This window comes from Anthonomus grandis, chromosome 19 (genome assembly GCF_022605725.1).
Source record: "Anthonomus grandis grandis chromosome 19, icAntGran1.3, whole genome shotgun sequence".
Classification (NCBI taxonomy): domain Eukaryota; kingdom Metazoa; phylum Arthropoda; class Insecta; order Coleoptera; family Curculionidae; genus Anthonomus; species Anthonomus grandis.
Genome location: NC_065564.1, coordinates 5,156,101 through 5,177,660, shown reverse-complemented (window position 1 = coordinate 5,177,660; position 21,560 = coordinate 5,156,101). Strand labels below are relative to the sequence as shown.

General features: G+C 37.6%; 1 protein-coding gene across 4 annotated transcripts in view; it reads left to right on the top strand.

Moving 5' to 3' along the window:
* LOC126747344 (discoidin domain-containing receptor tyrosine kinase B-like) overlaps nt 1-21,560 on the top strand; it is a 147,348-nt gene that overhangs the window by 19,233 nt on the left and 106,555 nt on the right. For 3 of the 4 annotated variants that reach the window (XM_050455905.1, XM_050455903.1, XM_050455906.1), the window contains exon 2: nt 14,133-14,421. In XM_050455905.1, coding sequence (XP_050311862.1) covers nt 14,358-14,421 — 64 coding nt within the window. In that variant the 5' untranslated portion in view covers nt 14,133-14,357. Of the gene's footprint in view, nt 1-13,737; nt 13,886-13,945; nt 14,071-14,132; nt 14,422-21,560 lie in introns of those variants that run through there. The other variant, XM_050455904.1, reaches the window with a different exon arrangement.

Below are 21,560 nucleotides of genomic sequence, written 5' to 3'. Positions count from 1 at the left end.
CGGGATCCCGCGCGCCGTCTGTCACCGAATCATTGACTTTTAAATTGTATTGGTCGCAGATGGGCCGAGAAGGACATAATTAAATGGCGAGATTGAAAGTTTCCCTTTTTTTCTCTCTCTTTTCCTTTTATTTTTTTTTTATTCCTCCGCTAATAATTCCGTGTTAACGGGAAAACTGGGCCGGGGCGAGCGATAATCGCTTTTGATTTTTATCGGAGCACCGAGTGTTTTCTTCATTAAATTTTCCGTGTCGTCGATTCCGTTCGAGGAATCGCGTCAAGGCGCTCCTCCGTTCGCCCTTTTCATTTAATTTTTATTAATTTTCGCTTGTTTTTATTGCATTCCATTAGTAGCAACTGAATTACTTTTTAACTCGATTTGCTCCTATTGTTTCACTTATTTTGCACTTTGAAAAATAAAATCATTACTTCCAGGCAGTTGGAAATCGCAAGAGCCCAAAGAGGGCTAAAGAAGATTGCTTTGTAACACCTTTATTTATGTTTTTTTATGATCAGGCATTTGAAACTAGAAGATTTTACCCAAATCCAGACTTTTTTGTATTCCAAAAGAGCCACCTACAGCCATCAGTCTCATTTTCTTGGCCTCTCAGTAGCATAAAAAGTCATCAACAGGCTCCCTGGGGAATACCAGGCATTGAAAGCATACATACTCCTCTCACAAGAGCTTATAATAAATAATCAATTATTTAAACTGCCTGGGAGGCTTAAAATTAGATTTGCTCGTGTTTTCTTGTAAGCATGCAGAAATTATACGATGAGACCCAGATATAGAAGTTTTTGTTATCCGAAAGAGTCTCCTATAGCCTCCAAGCTCATTTTCTTAACCTTACATTAGCATAGAGAGCCACCAACAGGCTCCCTGGGGAATACTAGGCATTGAAAGCATACATGCTCCTCTCACAAGAGCCTGGAATAAATCATCAATTATTTAAACTGCCTGGAAGACTTAAAACTACTTTTGCTTATATTTTCTTGTAATTATGCTGCAAAAATTTTAACATGAGACCCAGATCCAGAAGTTCTTCATATCCAAAAGGGCCTCCTACAGTCATCAGCATAATTTTTTTAGCCTTCAACATAGACAATCATTAAGAGGCAGGCTCCGTGAGGAATAACAGGCGTTGAAACCATACAGATTCCTCTCACAAGAGCCTGGAATAAATTATTAATTCTTTGAACTGCCTGGGAGGTTTAAAAGTAGCTTTACTCATATTTTTTTATTATTATACAGCAGAAATTGTATTATAAGACCCAGATCCAGAAGTTTTCGATATCCAAAAGAGCCTCCTACAGCCACCAGCCTCATTTTCTCTTCCTCGCATTAGCACAGAAGGCCATTAAGAGGCTCCCTAGAGAAAACCAGCCATTGAAACCATACAGACTCCTATCACAAGAGCCTGGAATAAATTATTTATTACTTAAAATCCCTGGGAGGCTTAAAAGTAATTGCAGTCATGTTTTTTCGTGACTATGAGTCAGAAACCAATTCCAGAAAAGCCTCCCGTAACTGCAAGCCTTAATTTCTTAGCCTCTAACCAGCCCCTTAGTCCTTAGAAGACCTGCCTCAGCTCACCTGAAGAATAAACCCGGCCCCAAGCCCTTCTGGATAATCCCAAATGCTGTTTAATGTGTTTCCACGAAATAAAAGTGATGATTTATTTTATTAGGGCGCTCAAATATGAATTGAGGGTATGTGGGGCCCCGATAAGCGCCTGTAAACACGCAGATCGTAGATAAGGCAACCTGTAGGCCGCGCCGCACACTTTTCTTTCGTACGAAATTCCAATTTAAACCGGAAGTTCATTATTTTAACGACCCCCTCTCGCCGACGACGCGCGATTCATTTTTTAAAATAAAAATGGAAGTTAACCGCGAAAATATATACTTTTTCAGTTTATTAGTGCAGATCCGAGAGAGATAATTTGCGTTTTATGAAAGTCATATTTCGGAAGATAAATGGAGTTAGAGCGCGGAGTTTATTGGCAAAAACGGGGCCGCGGGGGTAGTAAACTCCATCTTTTATTACGCGCCCCCATACGATACATAACATAAAAGACAGAGATGGTTATAGTCCGGGGTGCAACATTGTATATGAATATTTATTTAAAAAATAATCAATTATAGGGCCTAAAAGGGGTGAAACCATCAAATTTCATTAAGCCCGATTCACTTAATCCTAACGCCAGTGCTAAACTTTAGAGGGATCCCCGCTGGTCCCTCGCACCCTAAGGACAAACGCGAAAGTTGGATATTCTGGATATCTTGTTATCCAGTGCGGCCGCCAGGGGCGCTTTTTGCCAGACTGCATAATATTGCGCTGACAGGCATACAACACGGGATTTAACTATTAATCATTCCGAAGGGATGATGCCATTTCTTGTGTTCAAGTTGGCCTAATTAACATGATTGAACTACCCCCATGGCGGCTGGCAAATGCCTGGTAAATCGATTACAGACACTAAAAACTTGCCTGCAGCTGGGATGTCCAAAAATCATTGAAAAGAAGAAAATTCAGTCAGCTGTAGAGCAATTTCCTTCTAAGAGGGGCCAAAATATTTAATAATTAGGGGTACCTGCAATAAAGAATGGTTGTAACACCGATTCCTCTGGAAGTACTTGACATAGAAGAGCGATATAAACATTGGATCACTAGGAAATCATTTATCTACCAATTTTGCTTGGTTTGAAAAATATTGGAACAAGAGTTTTTGATATATCAGGCTTCAAAACCCAGTGAGTTACTGAGTAGTAGCCTAGACAGGCCCAAAAACCTCTTTTTTAATCATACTGAAGCACATGGACTTTCTAGAGGTGTGAACTTTATGTTGCTTCACAGTCGAGGTGTTTAATGACGAAAAACGACACTTTCACCCCCTAAGTGACCTCGATAACAAACCCCCAGACCGCCCAGGGTGTTGATTATTAAATCCCCGATATCAATCTCGTTTTTCACCTTTAGGAAAATACTTTTAATGCTTTTAACCAGATAATAAATCGAAACCAATGGTAAACAATCGTCCAATAGATTTAAAAGGCCAAAATATTTAATAACTAGGGGTACTTGCAATAAAGAATGGTTGTAACACCAATTTCTCTGGAAGTACTTGACATAGAAGGGGGATATAAACACTGGATCACTAGGAAATCATTTATCTACCAATTTTGCTTGGTTTGAAAAATATTGGAATAAGAGTTTTTGATATATCAGGCTTCAAAACCCAGTGAGTTCCTGAGAAGCAGCCTAGAAAGGCCCACAAACCTCTTTTTTAATTATACTGATGTAAATAGACTTTTTCGAAGTGTGAACCCCATGTGGTTCCCTATTCAAGGCGTTTAATGATGAAAAATGACACCTTTATCCCTTAAGTAGCCCCAATAATAAACCCCCAGACCGCCCAGGGTGTTGATTATTAAATCCCCGATATCAATCTCGTTTTTCACCTTTAGGAAATTACTTTTGATGCTTTTAACCATATAATAAATCGAAACCAATGGTAAACAATCGTCCAATAGATTTATGAGGTCAGAATATTTAATAACTAGGGGTACCTGCAACGAAGAATGACCCTAACAGAGATTTCTCTGGAAGTACTTGACATAGAAGAGTGAAATAAACACTGAATTACTAGGAAATCATTTATCTACCAATTTTGTTTAATTTAAAAAATATTGGAACAAGAGTTTTTGATATATGAGGCTCCAAAACCCAGTGAGTTACTAAGGAGCAGCCTAAAGAGGCCCAAAAACCTCTTTTTTAATCGTACTGATGCAAATGGGCTTTCTGGAGGTGTAAACCCCATAAGGCTCCCTATTAAAGGCATTTAATGATGAAAAACGACATTTTCAACCCCTAAGTGGCCTCGGGAATAAGCCCCCAGACCACCCGGGGTGTTTGATTATTAAATCCCCGATATCAATCTCGTTTTTCACCTTTAGGAAATTACTTTTGATGCGTTTAACCAGATAATTAATCGAAACCAATGGTAAACAATCGTCCAATAGATTTATGAGGTCAGAATATTTAATAACTAGGGGTACCTGCAACGAAGAATGACCCTAACAGAGATTTCTCTGGAAGTACTTGACATAGAAAAGTGAAATAAACACTGAATCATTAGGAAATAATTTTTCTACCAATTTTGCTTAATTTGAAAAATATTGGAACAAGAGTTTTTGATATATGAGGCTCCAAAACCCAGTGAGTTACTAAGGAGCAGCCTAAAGAGGCCCAAAAACCTCTTTTTTAATCGTACTGATGCAAATGGGCTTTCTGGAGGTGTAAACCCCATAAGGCTCCCTATTAAAGGCATTTAATGATGAAAAACGACATTTTCAACCCCTAAGTGGCCTCGGGAATAAGCCCCCAGACCACCCGGGGTGTTTGATTATTAAATCCCCGATATCAATCTCGTTTTTCACCTTTAGGAAATTACTTTTGATGCTTTTAACCAGATAATAAATCGAAACCAACGGTAAACAATCGTCCAATAGATTTATGTGACTAAAACGCGATAAGGGAAGTCAATACCCCCCCCCCCCCGCGATTTATTTTCCAAAAAAAAAACTCGATTTCCTCAATATCGCTAACCTGGAAATGCATGCGTCTCCCTTATCAGCGACTTTACGGGCCGATAAACAAAAACTGGCAATTTCCAAAAAAAAAAAAACAAAAACTGGATACCCATTACGTCATTCCTTGCTCGGCCATTTTTTAAAATGCGAAAATGTACGCTGGCACGTAACAAAAACAAGCAAACAAGAATCGGGACGTACGGCAGACGTAAAACGCTATTTGTATCCCTAAAAAATGTGATTTATGAATGGATGTCTGAAAATACGAGGGATTGCATCCCTTATGATGAATTTATATCATGTAGGCCATTTTCAGGCACTCTGACCCCTCTCGAGTGATTCAAAGTTATTAATTCTGGCACTGGATGGTACATGACACACTGGTTGCTTAGGAGTGGCTCCAAAAATTTCTGGATAACTTGGGGTCTCATTCCAGGCATTTGAATTACTTGAGACGATCTAGATTTAATTATTCCAGGTACTTAAGTGGCTCCAGACTAGAAATCAAGACTCTTTCATAATATTTCGTTTTACATTGAGAAGGTGGTGTCTATGACTTTGGATAAATCCTGGAATATTTATGCTACAAAGATACTTTATATCTTAAATTAATCCTTAAGCATCCTGCTAGGCCACAGTGAAAATCGTTTTAAATTATCTCAATTTGTCTTAGACTTATCATGTGAATGTCTACTCACTACGAGCAACTCGACCTTTCGGAGGTTGGTCTCTATGACTCAGGATAAATTCTGGAATATGCAAGATGTAAAAACGTTTTATATCTCTATTGATTGCCAATATATTGCTCTAAAGGATTTTGATTTTTTTTTAAATTACCTTTAGTAGTTTTAGAGTTATCTTAAAAAAATGTCTCTGCACTAAAAGCAACTCGCTCCTTTGGAGGTGGGCTGCTACGAGTCCGGATAAGTCCTGGAATATTAAACCTATAATAACGTTTTATATCTCTAACGATTTCTTAGATATTGCCCTAGAAGACTCTGTAACACTCTTTGAATTATCTTAAGCCGTTAAAAATTTATGATAGAAAATGTATCCCAACCCTTTTCTCCTTCAACGTTCAACGAATTACCAAAAAGAAGGGCCGGAGGCAACGTGGGGGAAGAAAAGTGAAACCATAAGAAACTAGGGCTGAACAGTTCGCCGCTAATTTCCCGATGGTTATATTTGTCACGTGACACCCGGTTAGTAATGGCGGAGCGCTAATTTTATGACACCTGCCTCCGCGGAGATAAATGGGGTAATCGGCGTCCCGGAGCCACCGAAGAAACGATACGGAAGAGCGACGTTATTACCGCGGGCGTCACACCCGGAGGATGTTCCGGAATGCGAATATTTGTTTTTTGGAGGAATGGGGAACTTACGACCCGTTTATTGAAGTCATTTACTTGAATTAGTTTTGTGTAGGGCGCCAGGTTTCCTTTAAAAACCGGCAGGAATAAAATCAGTTTCTCTCCGCGAGATGGTAAACTTCCTTAATCCAGTTTAACTCTTCGGGAGTAATAAATTCATTGCATAGGTGCACGGCGGAAATTAGAATAGCGCCGTTTAGTGTATTAACTAGAACGTTGCTGCTCCTGCTGCCGCTGCAAGAATACTGGATTACCGTAAATCACCGGGGTTGGCTGCACTGTTTCACTTTATCTTTCATCCGGTTCTAAATAATTAACCGCCGAACTTATTAGAGCGAACATGCGAGCCCTGCATGAATAACGAGGTAGAAACACAAAATTGTATTCCACCCTTCCGTTCGGCAAGTCGATCTCTTAAAATATTGATGAAGTCCCAGTTTTTCTTGACTACGGAGCTCCCTACTATACTAAATTTGATCTTTGCTTAGGTTCCAAGGCCGAAACTGGTCCGATTTATGAAAAAAAAAACATCAAAGCTCTTAAGTTCGAATTTTTTCCATGTTAGAGTTAAAATTAATAACACCCTTCCTTACGGCAAGCCGATCTCTTAAAATATAGGCGAATCCTCACTTTTTTTTGATTGTGGAGCTCACTAATATACTAAATTTGATCCTTGCTTAGGTTTCAAGGCCGAAACTGGTCCAATTTCCGAAAAAAAAACATCAAAGCTCTTATGTTCGAATTTTTGCTATGTAAGAGTTAAAATTAATAACACCCTTCCTTACGGCAAGCCGATCTCTTAAACTATAGGCGAAGCCCCACTTTTTTTTGATTGTGGAGCTCACTAATATACTAAATTTGATCCTTGCTTAAATTCCAAGGCCGTAACTGGTCCAATTTCCGAAAAAAAAACATCAAAGCTCTTATGTTCGAATTTTTGCTATGTAAGAGTTAAAATTAATAACACCCTTCCTTACGGCAAGCCGATCTCTTAAAATATAGACGAAGTCCCAGTTTTTTTGACTACGGAGCTCACTACTATACTAAATTTGATCCTTGCTTAGGTTCCAAGGCCGAAACTAGTCCGATTTCTGAAAAAAAAAACATCAAAGCCCTTAAGCTCGAATTTTTGCTATGTAAGAGTTAAAATTAATAACACTCTTCCTTACGGCAAGCCGATCTCTTAAAATATAGGCGAAGCTCCACTTTTTTTGACTGTGGAGCTCACTAATATACTAAATTTGATCCTTGCTTAGGTTCCAAGGCCGTAACTGGTCCGATTTATGAAAAAAAAACATCAAAGCCCTTATGTTCGATTTTTTGCATTGTAAGAGTTAAAATTAATAACACCCTTCCTTACGGCAAACCGATCTCTTAAAATATAGGCGAATCCTCACTTTTTTTTGATTGTGGAGCTCACTAATATACTAAATTTGATCCTTGCTTAGGTTCCAAGGCCGTAACTGGTCCGATTTATGAAAAAAAAACATCAAAGCTCTTATGTTCGAATTTTTGCTATGTAAGAGTTAAAATTAATAACACCCTTCCTTACGGCAAGCCGATCCCTTAAAATATAGGCGAAGCTCCACTTTTTTTTGACTGTGGAGCTCACTAATATACTAAATTTGATCCTTGCTTAGGTTCCAAGGCCGAAACTGGTCACATTTCCGAAAAAAAAACATCAAACCTCCTATTAGTCATAAAGCTTCGCATAAAAACTTATGCTCAAGTTTTTGCTATGTTAGAAATAAAATTGAATAAAATAATTTTGTTGGCACCTCGCCTGGTCCATTATTTAGTAACTGGTTTAATTTCAATCCAATCCCTCAATCCGCTTAAGAGATATCAAGCGTTAACCTGAGGCTCTTTGGCGCTCTATGTAATCATCCGTCCCTATGAGATTCAGCCCAAATTTTCTGTACGTTACTGCTTTAAATTTCTGAATATAACTTTATCTCTGCTTCGGTCGGTATACCAACTAATAACTCGCCTAATTTCAATCCGATTCCCTAAACAGTACGACGCGACAACGTCGCATTTCCCAAGGGTTTTCACACGAGTAGTCTGATCCGCAGCGTCGTAAAATAAGGAGGGAAATCAGCATAATGTGGCGGAGACCAGATAAAACTCCTTGTTGCGTCCCGGAAAACTTTCGATGGGTTTCGAAACTTTACGTTTTAAGTTTTTTATCGAGAGAGTTTTATCATTTTTAGGAGGGAAACACGCCACTCAAACACCCATAAATTGAGTTTTAAATAAGGCAATGTCTCGCTTGTATGTGAAACTTTACCACTTTTTAATTCAAACCTGTTCAGTATCGAGGCGTTTTAAAGTTTCCGTGATCGGGGCCAATATTGTGGCTCAACAGTGAAAAACAGATGAAACTCGACTACAAAATAAAAAAAACTGGCGCAGGGGAAACTTTACAGACGGATGTTTTTGGGTTTTAATGCCGACAGAGAAAAAAGGAACGTCACAATAAACCACCTGCACCGGGGAAATCGTTCATGTACAATAGTGGAAAACCTGGACGATTTCCGCGTTATCTCTGCAGCCGCATTCGGGTAATTTCAGTTTCTGTTTTAGTGTCTATTTTCCTATTTTATAACGCGGAACGCCGGATTTCTGGGTCAGACACATGCGGATTAGCTCATGGGCCCCCTGAACCGCCCCCTATTAAGGGGGTTTTATGAAATTATCCATTGATAACCTCCGACCAATCCGTATTTGTCTCGGTAGTATAATTATACGTTTAATTATGTACCCCGTACCGACCGCCAAGCCGCTTGTCTTAAAAAGAGGCGAATCCTTAAGTTTTTTGAACTGTGGAGCTCGGTAATGAAGTAAATTTTATAGTTGCTCAGGTTCCCAGGCTAAGATTGCTCTAATTTTCGAAAAAATTTGGTAAATGTCGAAAAATCTGCTGCAACTATCTGCAGCCCAAGTTTTTGTACGTCAGGGGGAGAATTTTTTAAAATAATTTTGCTTCTGCTTTGACTGTTATGTTTTCTAATAACTCGCCCTAATTTCAATCCAGTTACTCAATCCGCTTGAGAAATATCCACTCTTAACCTGAGGTTTTGGCTTAAGGGGGGAATTTAATAAAATATTTATGTTCCTTTTTTGTCGAATATCTTGTCTGAACGTGTGATGTAATCCATAGTTGCCTAATATAAAACTTCACCTTCGGGCGCAAAATGAGCCTCGTAAATATAAATCTTTCGGCGGGCCATAACTCAGGAAAGCGTGTAATTATTAATCAAATAACGTGCAAACAACATTGTAAAACGCCATAAACGATAGACCCGCCTCCGGGCGAGGTTTTCAACATTTTATGTGTATATTCCTCATTAAAGAGTAGCATTTAACGACTTTTACAACCCCGCGAGGAGGGCTGATTTATAATTTACTTATTTACAAGGATGCCGTTAAACCGTCACGGATTTATGGTTGTGTGTATCGAAAATAGTTTAATGCGCATGCTGCGGATCTGTGCCAGGCTATATTCGGGTGAATATTGTCCAAATTATGTCTTAAAAAGAGACGAATCCCTAAGGTTTTTGAGCTGTAGAGCTCGCTAATGAACTAAATTTTATAGTTGCTTAGGTTCCCAGGCTAAAATTGGTCTAAGTTCCGAAAAAAATTGGTAAATGTCGAAAAATTTGCCTCTACGGGTTCAGTCCAAGTTTTCTGTATGTCAGGACAGGAATTTTTTCAAATAATTTTGTTGCTACTTTGGCTGGTCTTTGATCTAATAACTCGCTTAATTCAAATCAAGTTACTCAATCCGCTTGAGAGATATCAACCCTTAACCTGAGGCTCTGACGGTCCGTCGAAGAATCTGCCTCTATAGGAATCAGCCCAAGTTTTCTGTATGTTAGGACCGGAATTTTTTAAAATAATTTTGCTTCTACTTTGGCTGGTATATTATCTAATGACTCGCTTAATTTCAATCCAATTTCTCAATTGGCTTGAGAGATATACACCCTTAACCTGAGGCTCTGACAGTCCGTCGAAGAATCTGCCTCTATAGCAATCAGCCCAAGTTTTCTGTATGTTAGGACCGGAATTTTTTAAAATAATTTTACTTCTACTTTGAATGGTATATTATCTAATAACTTGCTTAATTTCAATGCAGTTATTCAATCCGCTTAAGAGATATCCATCCTTAACCTGAGGCTCTAGCGGTCTATCGAAGAATCTGCCTCTATGGGATTCAGCCCAAGTTTTCTGTATGTTATGGTGGAAGATATTTATGTTCCTGCCTTGTTGAATATCTTGCTCAGTCAATGCGGTTTAATGCGCGTGCTGCAAATCTGTGCCAGGGTGAATATTGTCCAAATGATGTCAATGTGTGAATCTGAAGAAGTGAAGGAACTGGAGAAGGAGAGGGAAATGAAGGCGTATTTCTTTATTTAAAAAAGAAGTTCATTACCCGAAGCGATCCGAATTAATAACGCAGTGAAAAGAACAAGACGAATCAACATCAGGAGGGGGGCACGGCAGAATAAACAAAAACAGAGGGTCCCCTCCATTAAGTAAAAATAAATTACATTTACCTGGAGAAAACGAATTTATTACGGTGGATTTCAATTATCTCGCCGTCGGAAAAAAGAGAAAAAGCGAAGGAAAATAGGAAACGCGCGGGGCAGAAGAATCACGGGAAAATAATCACCGTCCCTATACCGGCCCTAATGCGAAACAGTATTCATGTTTATTTTCTTGCTTTTATTTTTTCTCTTAAGGAATTTACGGGGTCTGGAAAAACGCTGTTTCCTTCTGTTAGAATCTTCGAGCTTTATCACTTTGAGGGCCGATCCAGGGTGAGGAAATGGAATCTAAGAGCCTCCTATAAGGATTTCGGGGCGGTCTCTTAGGCTAAATTTCTAATTTTTGAAATATTCAAATTGGAAGGCGACGACTATACCTGTGCGGACAATAAGGCCATTAAGGGTAAACGCATTAGCCCAAGCGAGCCATAACCGCGATAGGAGGCGAGTTTTAATGGTTAAAAAGATAAAAGCCATTTAAGTTTAGCGTGGAAAAACCGATAAATCCCGCGATTTAACTCTTAAAATCATCAATAAACCCCGCCGCCGCTGTCGCCGAACCCCTCTCGCACATAATTCTCCAGATTACAGGCAATAATTTAAATTAGTGTTTCCCCGAATGAGATTCCTATCAAAGCGCCAAATGAACGCCTTTCGATTTAAACTGCGACCGCTGCCTCCAATATGTCGGGATGAAATATGTCGGGGACTTTTTGCCACGGTGCATAATATGAAATTAATCGTTTGGCTCTGATGGGAGGAGCGACTGTAATCAAATAAACTGGAGGTGTCGAAGGCCCAAAGTTGCCCCACGGATTCATATTAAACATTCTTTAACGAGGCGCACATTTGGAGCCAGTTGCAGGTGGTAGTAGAACATTCTGCAATTTCGAGGTATTATAAGGGAAATTTGACTTTTTAGGATTGCAATGAATAAGGATTGAATAATCTAGAATGAAAAGTGTATTACACAGTTTTCTCAAAAATGAACAGAAAAGAAGTTATTTGCCTTAAGTGGCCTGAAAAATATTTAAAAGTTAACCGATTCCAGAATTTTTTTCAGCTCTAAATTAATCACAGAGGGACGATCAAAAAAGTCTTATATCAAAATTCCATATTTCTCATAGAAATGCTATAAAAAAATAAAATACTATATATTAAATTAACAGCTGCGTTCCAGAATCAACATGATTTTTCACACTGTAAATTCTTTTATAGGAACGGTGTGAGTCTGAGATAAAAATACTTCAGATAAAAGTTGTTGGGGGTAATAAGAGCGATCTTTTAACAAGGAAATTTTTATTTTATTCTCCATACAGTGAGAGAAAATTGCGAAAAACGAATAATAAAAAAACTCAATTTTCTCGAAATGTATAGGACTTTTTAATTTTTTTATTTTTGCAGTGGATGTCAAAGAGCGAAACGGAAAGTATCACAATTTTTTTTTTCAAAAATGAATAGGAAATAAGTTATTGGCGTTTTTTTTAAATTTTTAGCCAAAACTGTCTAGAAAATTAAATTTTTTTGAAAATTTGGCAAAATCGAAAAAAAAAATTGCCATCATATTATTCATAAAAAGGTTATCAAAAAACTCTTATGTCAAAATTCTCCATTTCCCATAGAACAACTAAGAACAAGTAAAAAAGTGTCATTCATCTACATTCCAAAATTGAAAAGGGTACACCCGTTAATATTATTAAAAACTTACTTTTTATGGAAAGTCTGTGGGTCTAAGAAGAAAATAGTTACGACAAAAGTTGTTCAGATTAACAAGGACTACACGTAGAAAAAATAGTTTTGATTTTATTTCTCATACAGTGGAAGAAAATCATGAAAAACCTCTCAACCAAAAAAGGGTATTTTCTGGAAATGTTTAGAAAATGTTGATCTTTTAGTTATTGCAATTGATATAATTTTTAAGCATAAAACAAAATGAATTTTATTTTTTTTTAACGAAGAGAAAAGGAGTTATTGGCATTCTTTAAATTTTTGGCCAAAACTGCCTGTGGAAATTGAGAAAATTTTGAAAAGTTGGCAAAATGGAAAAAAAAATTCCCATATATTGCTCATAAAAAGACAATCAAAAAACCTCTGTCAAAATTCTTTATTTCCCATAGGAAAGCTAAGAAAAAATTAAAAATTCGAGTGAATTATGCTACTCGCATTCCAAAATTAAAAGGTTAAAAAATCACTTTTAATTTTTTTATTAAAAATCTGTGAGTCTAATAGAAAAATAGTTAAGATAAAAGTTATTCAGAATAATAAAACCTAGACCCACAGAGAAGAGTTTTGATTTTATTTTCCATAAAGTGAAAGAAAATCATGAAAAACCTCGATTTTTTGAAAATATATGGAGAATTAACATTTTTCAATTGTTGCAATGGATGTATTTTTTTTCAAAACAACATTAATTTAACAATTTTTTTCAAAAAACGATCAGGAAAGAAGTTATTGACGTTTTTTGTGATTCTTGGTCAAAACTGCCTCAAGGGTCTCATTTAAGAAAAATTATTTCTGCACATTGATGTGTCCATACACACTATTAGAAAAGAGTTATATTGAAACTGTATATTCCCCATAGGAAAGCCAAGGAAAAATAAAATAGTATAATTTATATAATAGCTGCGTTCCAGAACCACATGATTTTTGGCACTTTAAATTCATTTATAGAAAATGTATGGGGCTGAGAGGAAAATGCTTCAAATAAAAGTTGTTAAGGATAACAAGAACTATCTTCTGAAAAATAAATTTCGATTTTATAGTGGGAAAAAATTGCGAAAAACCCCTCATTAAAAAAAAACTCATATTTTCTCAGACCGCCTCTAACACTCAATAAAAAACACTTCTGGATTTTACCGGAAAATCCAAATCTGTAGCTTCCTCCGGGTACATCCAGTAACACAACCACCACTTACATTATATTTAACCGTGGCCTATTCCAGCTAAACGGTACACAGACCCCATTAGGATTAAGCATCTGTATACAGATAATTAATTCCCATCCATTCTGGTCGGGTAATTGACTCGCTCAGGCCCAATCAGGCCGAATTATAGATTTATAGATGTCATCTCGAAACACTGATATACACCGTTTGACATCTTGTCTACTGTACTGGCGTATATATATGGCGGGGTCCCGTGCTGTCTGCATAAATCATATCGTTGCGCAGATGTGCGCCTTGAATATGCTTTATTATCCATTGTGCCAGACAAGTTGGAAAGATGGAAACTTCCAACGGGGGCGAAGTTTCCACAGTTTTGCCGCTTATTTATCCGCCACGGAGTTTATAAGTTGTATTACCGGCCTGAGAACTAATAGGTTTCACATGCAAGAAGTGCTCTACCAAATGTTTATTTTTTTTTTTTGGAACTTGTAAGTGTGGCTCTTTCAGGTGGAAATTATTTGATGATTTTAGAAGTTACTCACCCATAGAGTCTACAGAAGCACGTGGCTGTAACTTCCAAGCTATGAAAGTTTTTAGCATTTATTTGTGGATGATAATTGTAAAACACCTGAAGCTTTCCAGGCTGAAGAACTCCTCGAAGAACTCTTAAACGGTTTGATTTTTTTTTTAAATAAATCATCACGTTCCATCGTTACCATATTTTTTCTATTTCAGGTTTATCAGCAATCAGACCGAAATCCTGCCGTATCTCGACGCCGATCTCGCTCGCTCGCTCCCCCAGAATCAGTTTAAAAATCAGAATTCAGGAAATTTGAAATTCGAACCAATTTTTTTCCTACCGGAACAATCCCGACACTAAAATAACATTTGTACAGGGCGTCCTGGGTCAAGATAATGCCTTGTGAAGTTCGGTAGTGTTCGGAAGGACTATTAAGGGATATGGCAGTGCTCCGTAGCATCCTGCTTAGTGTCCTTATAGGGGCGACGTACGCCACTGATAACGGTAAGTACGCTTTAAAAAAAGGGTAAGAAAATCTTCCTCCCCCCCCCTTCCCCGATGGGACGCAGCAGAACCTCGTAAATACTTACCATAACACTAAGAATTCCGTCCATAATGTTCTGTCGCGCTATTACGGCGAAATACTACGGCAGTGTCTGATGCCGGAGAATTTCAATTCTTGGCGTTTCCACCGGGGGTAAAGTGCCTCCGGCGAACATTTTCAGCGATTTTTTACGACCTCTCCGAGGCACCGAGCTTCGGGTTCGGAATTTTTGAACCGAGGGAGGAAACAGGAGTGAGATAGTTTCGGGATGAATCTGGAATTAGTGTCATCGTCGTCTTCTCGGTCGCGGAAGTTACGAGGACGTTATTAGTTATGTCACCGATCCGGCTCGAAGGACCCAAATAATGATCAATAAATCAGGGTAGATTCATCTTTTTAATGAACGTCAAGAGAATTCGGTCGGACAAAACTAGCGCGCAAATTTCAAAAACTTGGCCGATTCAAAAAAAACGTTCTTATTATAAATTGGTGAAGGACAGACTATCAAAAAAGTCTTTTATCGACATTTTTTATTTCCCATAGGAAAGCCATAAAAAATTGTATAATATAACACCTGCGTTCCAGGAGTGCATATTTTTTACACTTATATCTCTGTCAGATGCACTCATGAAGTGAATAAATTTGTCCAGGCAGTTAAGCAGGAGCATGTTACACTCTTTTATCTCTATCGAAAGATCGACTGCAGTTTACTGCTAGGAAGAAACGAAAAAATTCTTCCAGGCAGTTTCCTTATATCTCTGTCAGAAGCACTTAACTACCTGGAAAAAGTGAATGAATTCGTCCAGGAAGTTGAGCTGATGCATCTTACACTCTTTTATCTCTGCCAAAAAATCCAATGCAGTCACCTGCTTGGAAGAAACGAAGAAATTCTTCTAGGCAGTTAAATTGCAACCTGTCTCTGCCTTTTATCTCTGTCAGATTGGAAAAAGTGAATAAATTCATTGAGGAAGTTAAGCTAAAGCCTCTGACACTTATATATTTCTGTCAAAAGATGGAATGCAGCCAATATCCTAGAAAAAACGAGAAAGTTCTTGCAGGTAATTGAATTGCAGCCTTTTATCTCTGTCAGATAAAAGGCTGCGTTCAGGAATTGACCTAAAATCTCTGATATTCGTTTATTTTTGTCAGATTATTGAATGCAGTCAACTGCCTGGAAGAAACGAAGAAGTTCTTCCGGACAATTGAATTGCAGCTTCTCTATGCCTTTCATCTCTGTCAGATTCACACAACTGCCTGGAAGAAGTGACTAAATTCGTCCAGGCAGTTGTGCTGAGGCTTTTTCCTCTCTTAGATGGTTTAATATACTCATCTATATGAGAGAAACAAAAACATTCTTTCAGACAGATAAGTTACCGAAGTAAATCCGGCTCGAAGGGCCATAAAATGATGTCAAAAACGAGAGATATATGGAAAAAATTATAATAACTACGTTTATAGTGGACAGATTTTAATGTTTTGTTAAGTTTTAAGTAAAATGCCTTTTTGCACACATTTTAAGTGAAAATTTAGAAAAATGTGGCTACCAGAGCCATAGATATTTACTTGAGCAATTTATAATTAAGGAAAATTACGAAAAATTTGTTCCAGGTTGAATTGCAGCCTATCTCTATCATATTCACTTAACTGCCTGGAAGAAACGAATTAATTAATTCAGGCAGTTGTGCTAGAGCCTCTTACACTCTTTTATCTCTGTCAGAAGATCGAATGCAGTCAAATGCCTGGAAGAAACGAATAAGTCCATCAAAACCTTTGAATTTCAGCCTTTTATCTCTGTCAGATGCACTCAACTACCTGGAAGAAGTAAATAAATTCGTTCAGCTAGTTGAGCCGTTTATCTCTGTCGTATCATTTAATATTCTGAAGTGTCTGAGAGAAACAGAAAAATTCTTCCAGGAAGTCGATTTACTGAAGTAAATCCGGCTCGAAGGACCAAAAAATGATATGGAAAACGAGTGAGAGACATTGAAATGGAACGATAGTCATAACTCCGTTTTTAGTGGACAGATTTTAATGATTTTTTCAGTTTAAACTGAAATGTCTTGTTGAGAGCCGCCTTGAGGAAACTCTTCATAACTCCTTTTCTACCATACCGATTTTGATGATTTTTGTATAAATTTCAGCAGAACACTCCTTTGCAATTTCTAACGAAGGAAAATTACGAAGAATTTGTTCCAGGTTGAATTGCAGCCTTGTATCTCTGTCAGATTTACTCAAATGCCTGGAAGAAATGAAGTAATTCGTTCAGGCAGTTGTGCTAGAGCCTCTTACACTCTTTTATCTCTGTCAGAAGATCGAATGCCGTCAAATGCCTGGAAGAAACGAATAAGTTCGTCAAGACCTTTGAATTTCAGCCTTTTATCTCTGTCAGACGCACTCAACTGCCTGGAAGAAGTAAATAAATTCGTTCAGCTATTTGGCCGTTTATCTCTGTCGTATCATTTAATATTCTGAAGTGTCTGAGAGAAACAAAAAAATTCTTCCAGGAAGTCGAGTTACTGAATTAAATCCGGCTCGAAGGACCAAAAAATGATATGGAAAACGAGTGAGAGACATTGAATTGAAACGATAGTCATTACTCCGTTTCTAGTACACAGATTTTGATATTTTTTTTTAGTTTTAACTAAAATGTCTTGTTGGGAACCGCCTCGAGGCAAACTCTTCATAACTCCTTTGCTACCATACCGATTTTGATGATTTTTATATAAATTTCAGCAGAACACTCCTTTGCAATTTCTAATGAATAAAAATTACGAAGAATTTGTTCCAGGTTGAATTGCAGCCTTGTATCTCTGTCAGATTCACTCAACTGTCTGGAAGAAACGAATTAATTCGTTCAGGCAGTTGTGCTAGAGCCTCTTACACTCTTTTATCTCTGACAGAAGATCAAATGCAGTCAAATGCCTGGAAGAAACGAATAAGTTCGTCAAGACCTTTGAATTTCAGCCTTTTATCTCTGTCAGACGCACTCAACTGCCTGGAAGAAGTAAATAAATTCGTTCAGCTAGTTGAGCCGTTTATCTCTGTCGTATCTTTTAATATTCTGAAGTGTCTGAGAGAAATAGAAACATTCTTCCAGGAAGTTGAGTTACTGAATTAAATTCGGCTCGAAGGACCAAAAAATGATATGGAAAACGAGTGAGAGACATTGAATTGAAACGATAGTCATAACTCCGTTTCTAGTGGACAGATTTTAATGATTTTTTCAGTTGAAACTGAAATGTCTTGTTGGGAGCCTCCTTGACGAAAACTCTTCATAACTCCTTTGCTACCATACCGATTTTGATGATTTTTGTGTAAATTTTAGCAGAACACTCGTTTGCAATTTCTAATGAATAAAAATTACAAAGAATTTGGTCCAGGTTGAATTGCAGCCTTGTATCTCTGTCAGATTTACTCAAATGCCTGGAAGAAATGAAGTAATTCGTTCAGGCAGTTGTGCTAGAGCCTCTTACACTCTTTTATCTCTGTCAGAAGATCGAATGCCGTCAAATGCCTGGAAGAAACGAATAAGTCCATCAAGACCTTTGAATTTCAGCCTTTTATCTCTGTCCGATGCACTCAACTGCCTGGAAGAAGTAAATAAATTCGTTCAGCTAGTTGAGCCGTTTATCTCTGTCGTATCATTTAATATTCTGAAGTGTCTGAGAGAAATAGAAACATTCTTCCAGGAAGTTGAGTTACTGAATTAAATCCGGGTCGAAAAACCAAAAAATGATATGGAAAACGAGTGAGAGACATTGAATTGAAACGATAGTCATTACTCCGTTTCTAGTACACAGATTTTGATGATTTTTTTTTAGTTTTAACTGAAATGTCTTGTTGGGAACCGCCTCGAGGAAACTCTTTATAACTCCTTTTCTACCATACCGATTTTGATGATTTTTGTATAAATTTTAGCAGAACACTCCTTTGCAATTTCTAATGAATAAAAATTACGAAGAATTTGTTCAAGATTGAATTGCAGCCTTGTATCTCTGTCAGATTCACTTAACTGCTTGGAAGAAACGAATTAATTTGTTCAGGCAGTTGTGCTAGAGCCTCTTACACTCTTTTATCTCTGTCAGAAGATCGAATGCAGTCAAATGCCTGGAAGAAACGAATAAGTCCATCAAGACCTTTGAATTTCAGTCTTTTATCTCTGTCAGATGCACTCAACTGCCTGGAAGAAGTAAATAAATTCGTTCAGCTAGTTGAGCCGTTTATCTCTGTCGTATCATTTAATATTCTGAAGTGTCTGAGAGAAACAGAAACATTCTTCCAGGAAGTCGAGTTATTGAATTAAATCCGGCTCGAAGGACCAAAAAATGATATGGAAAACGAGTGAGAGACATTGAAATGGAACGATAGTCATAACTCCGTTTCTAGTACACAGATTTTGATGATTTTTTTTAGTTTTAACTGAAATGTCTTGTTAAGAATCGCCTCGAGGAAACTCTTTATAACTCCTTTTCTACCATACCGATTTTGATGATTTTTGTATAAATTTTAGCAGAACACTCCTTTGCAATTTCTAATGAATAAAAATTACGAAGAATTTGTTCAAGATTGAATTGCAGCCTTGTATCTCTGTCAGATTCACTTAACTGCTTGGAAGAAACGAATTAATTTGTTCAGGCAGTTGTGCTAGAGCCTCTTACACTCTTTTATCTCTGTCAGAAGATCGAATGCAGTCAAATGCCTGGAAGAAACGAATAAGTCCATCAAGACCTTTGAATTTCAGCCTTTTATCTCTGTCAGATGCACTCAACTACCTGTAAGAAGTAAATAAATTCGTTCAGCTAGTTGAGCCGTTTATCTCTGTCGTATCATTTAATATTCTGAAGTGTCTGAGAGAAATAGAAACATTTTTCCAGGAAGTTGAGTTACTGAATTAAATTCGGCTCGAAGGACCAAAAAATGATATGGAAAACGAGTGAGAGACATTGAATTGAAACGATAGTCATAACTCCGTTTCTAGTGGACAGATTTTAATGATTTTTTCAGTTGAAACTGAAATGTCTTGTTGAGAGCCTCCTTGACGAAAACTCTTCATAACTCCTTTGCTACCATACCGATTTTGAATTGAAAAACTGTATAAATTTCAGCAGAACACTCCTTTGCAATTTCTAATGACGGAAAATTATGAAGAATTTGTTCCAGGTTAAATTGCAGCTTTGTATCTCTGTCAGATCCACTCAACTGCCTGGAAGAAACGAATTAATTCGTTCAGGCAGTTGTGCTAGAGCCTCTTAAACTCTTTTATCTCTGTCAGAAGATCGAATGCAGTCAAATGCCTGGAAGAAACGAATAAGTCCATCAAGACCTTTGAATTTCAGTCTTTTATCTCTGTCAGATGCACTCAACTGCCTGGAAGAAGTAAATAAATTCGTTCAGCTAGTTCAGCCGTTTATCTCTGTCGTATCATTTAATATTCTGAAGTGTCTGAGAGAAACAAAAAAATTCTTCCAGGAAGTCGAGTTACTGAATTAAATCCGGCTCGAAGGACCAAAAAATGATATGGAAAACGAGTGAGAGACATTGAAATGGAACGATAGTCATAACTCCGTTTTTAGTGGACAGATTTTAATGATTTTTTCAGTTTAAACTGAAATGTCTTGTTGAGAGCCGCCTTGAGGAAACTCTTCATAACTCCTTTTCTACCATACCGATTTTGATGATTTTTGTATAAATTTCAGCAGAACACTCCTTTGCAATTTCTAACGAAGGAAAATTACGAAGAATTTGTTCCAGGTTGAATTGCAGCCTTGTATCTCTATCAGATTTACTCAAATGCCTGGAAGAAATGAAGTAATTCGTTCAGGCAGTTGTGCTAGAGCCTCTTACACTCTTTTATCTCTGTCAGAAGATCGAATGCAGTCAAATGCCTGGAAGAAACGAATAAGTTCGTCAAGACCTTTGAATTTCAGCCTTTTATCTCTGTCAGACGCACTCAACTGCCTGGAAGAAGTAAATAAATCCGTTCAGCTATTTGGCCGTTTATCTCTGTCGTATCATTTAATATTCTGAAGTGTCTGAGAGAAACAAAAAAATTCTTCCAGGAAGTTGAGTTACTGAATTAAATCCGGGTCGAAGGACCAAAAAATGATATGGACAACGAGTGAGAGACATTGAGTTGAAACGATAGTCATAACTCCGTTTCTAGTACACAGATTTTGATATTTTTCTTTTAGTTTTAACTAAAATGTCTTGTTGGGAACCGCCTCGAGGCAAACTCTTCATAACTCCTTTGCTACCATACCGATTTTGATGATTTTTGTATAAATTTCAGCACGAAACCCCTTTGCAATTTCTAATGAAGGAAAATTAAATCTAAAATTTGATTAAACTCGAAAAAAGAGACAAAAAAGATCATCTATTCGGCGGGTCTTCCGCTGTTAGCTAATCTTTAATCAATGACGCGAAACCTCTTCATAAATTGAATATTCATCGGGAGCGGAGCGCGGCTCAAGATAAACGCTGAATCAAACGTTTTTAACGCCCTTTTTGAATCGGAATGAAGAGCGTTTACTTCGAAATAATTACGGCCGAATTAAATATTCTCTCGAGCGATTGTTTTCGAGTAATTCACATTCATTCATTGCGTTTGTTTTTTTTCCCTAATTGGAATTTTTCCGGGAGAAGAAGGAGGAAGAAGGGGGTTTATTAGGAATTCACTTGGGAAAACTCGTTTTCACATGCGGCAAATCTCAAAACGGGAGGCACTAAAACGCCGAAAAAGTAATTTGAAAACGGGCGCGGTCCTATTTCAAGTTGCCCCCTTTAGTTTCCCGACTGCACATTTGCAGTTTCTTTCAATTTACTGCTAAAACTAATTTCGAAGTGAAAATTGCCCCCCCACCAACCAGTGCGCGAGCCCGGCCATCTTCTAAGGAAAATTGAACTTTTTTCAGCTTACAGTGGTTACTTGGAACTAACTACGTTCCCATATTTTCAGAAATTATTTACGGGTTTTTGGTTCGGTTTTAAGATATGGACAGATTTGTCCAGGGGGTACAGTAGAAATTGAAAAAAATATATAGGGTGTCTGTAAACACGCTCCTAATTTTTCACGGAAATTTTTGAAGTTAGAGTCTTAAAA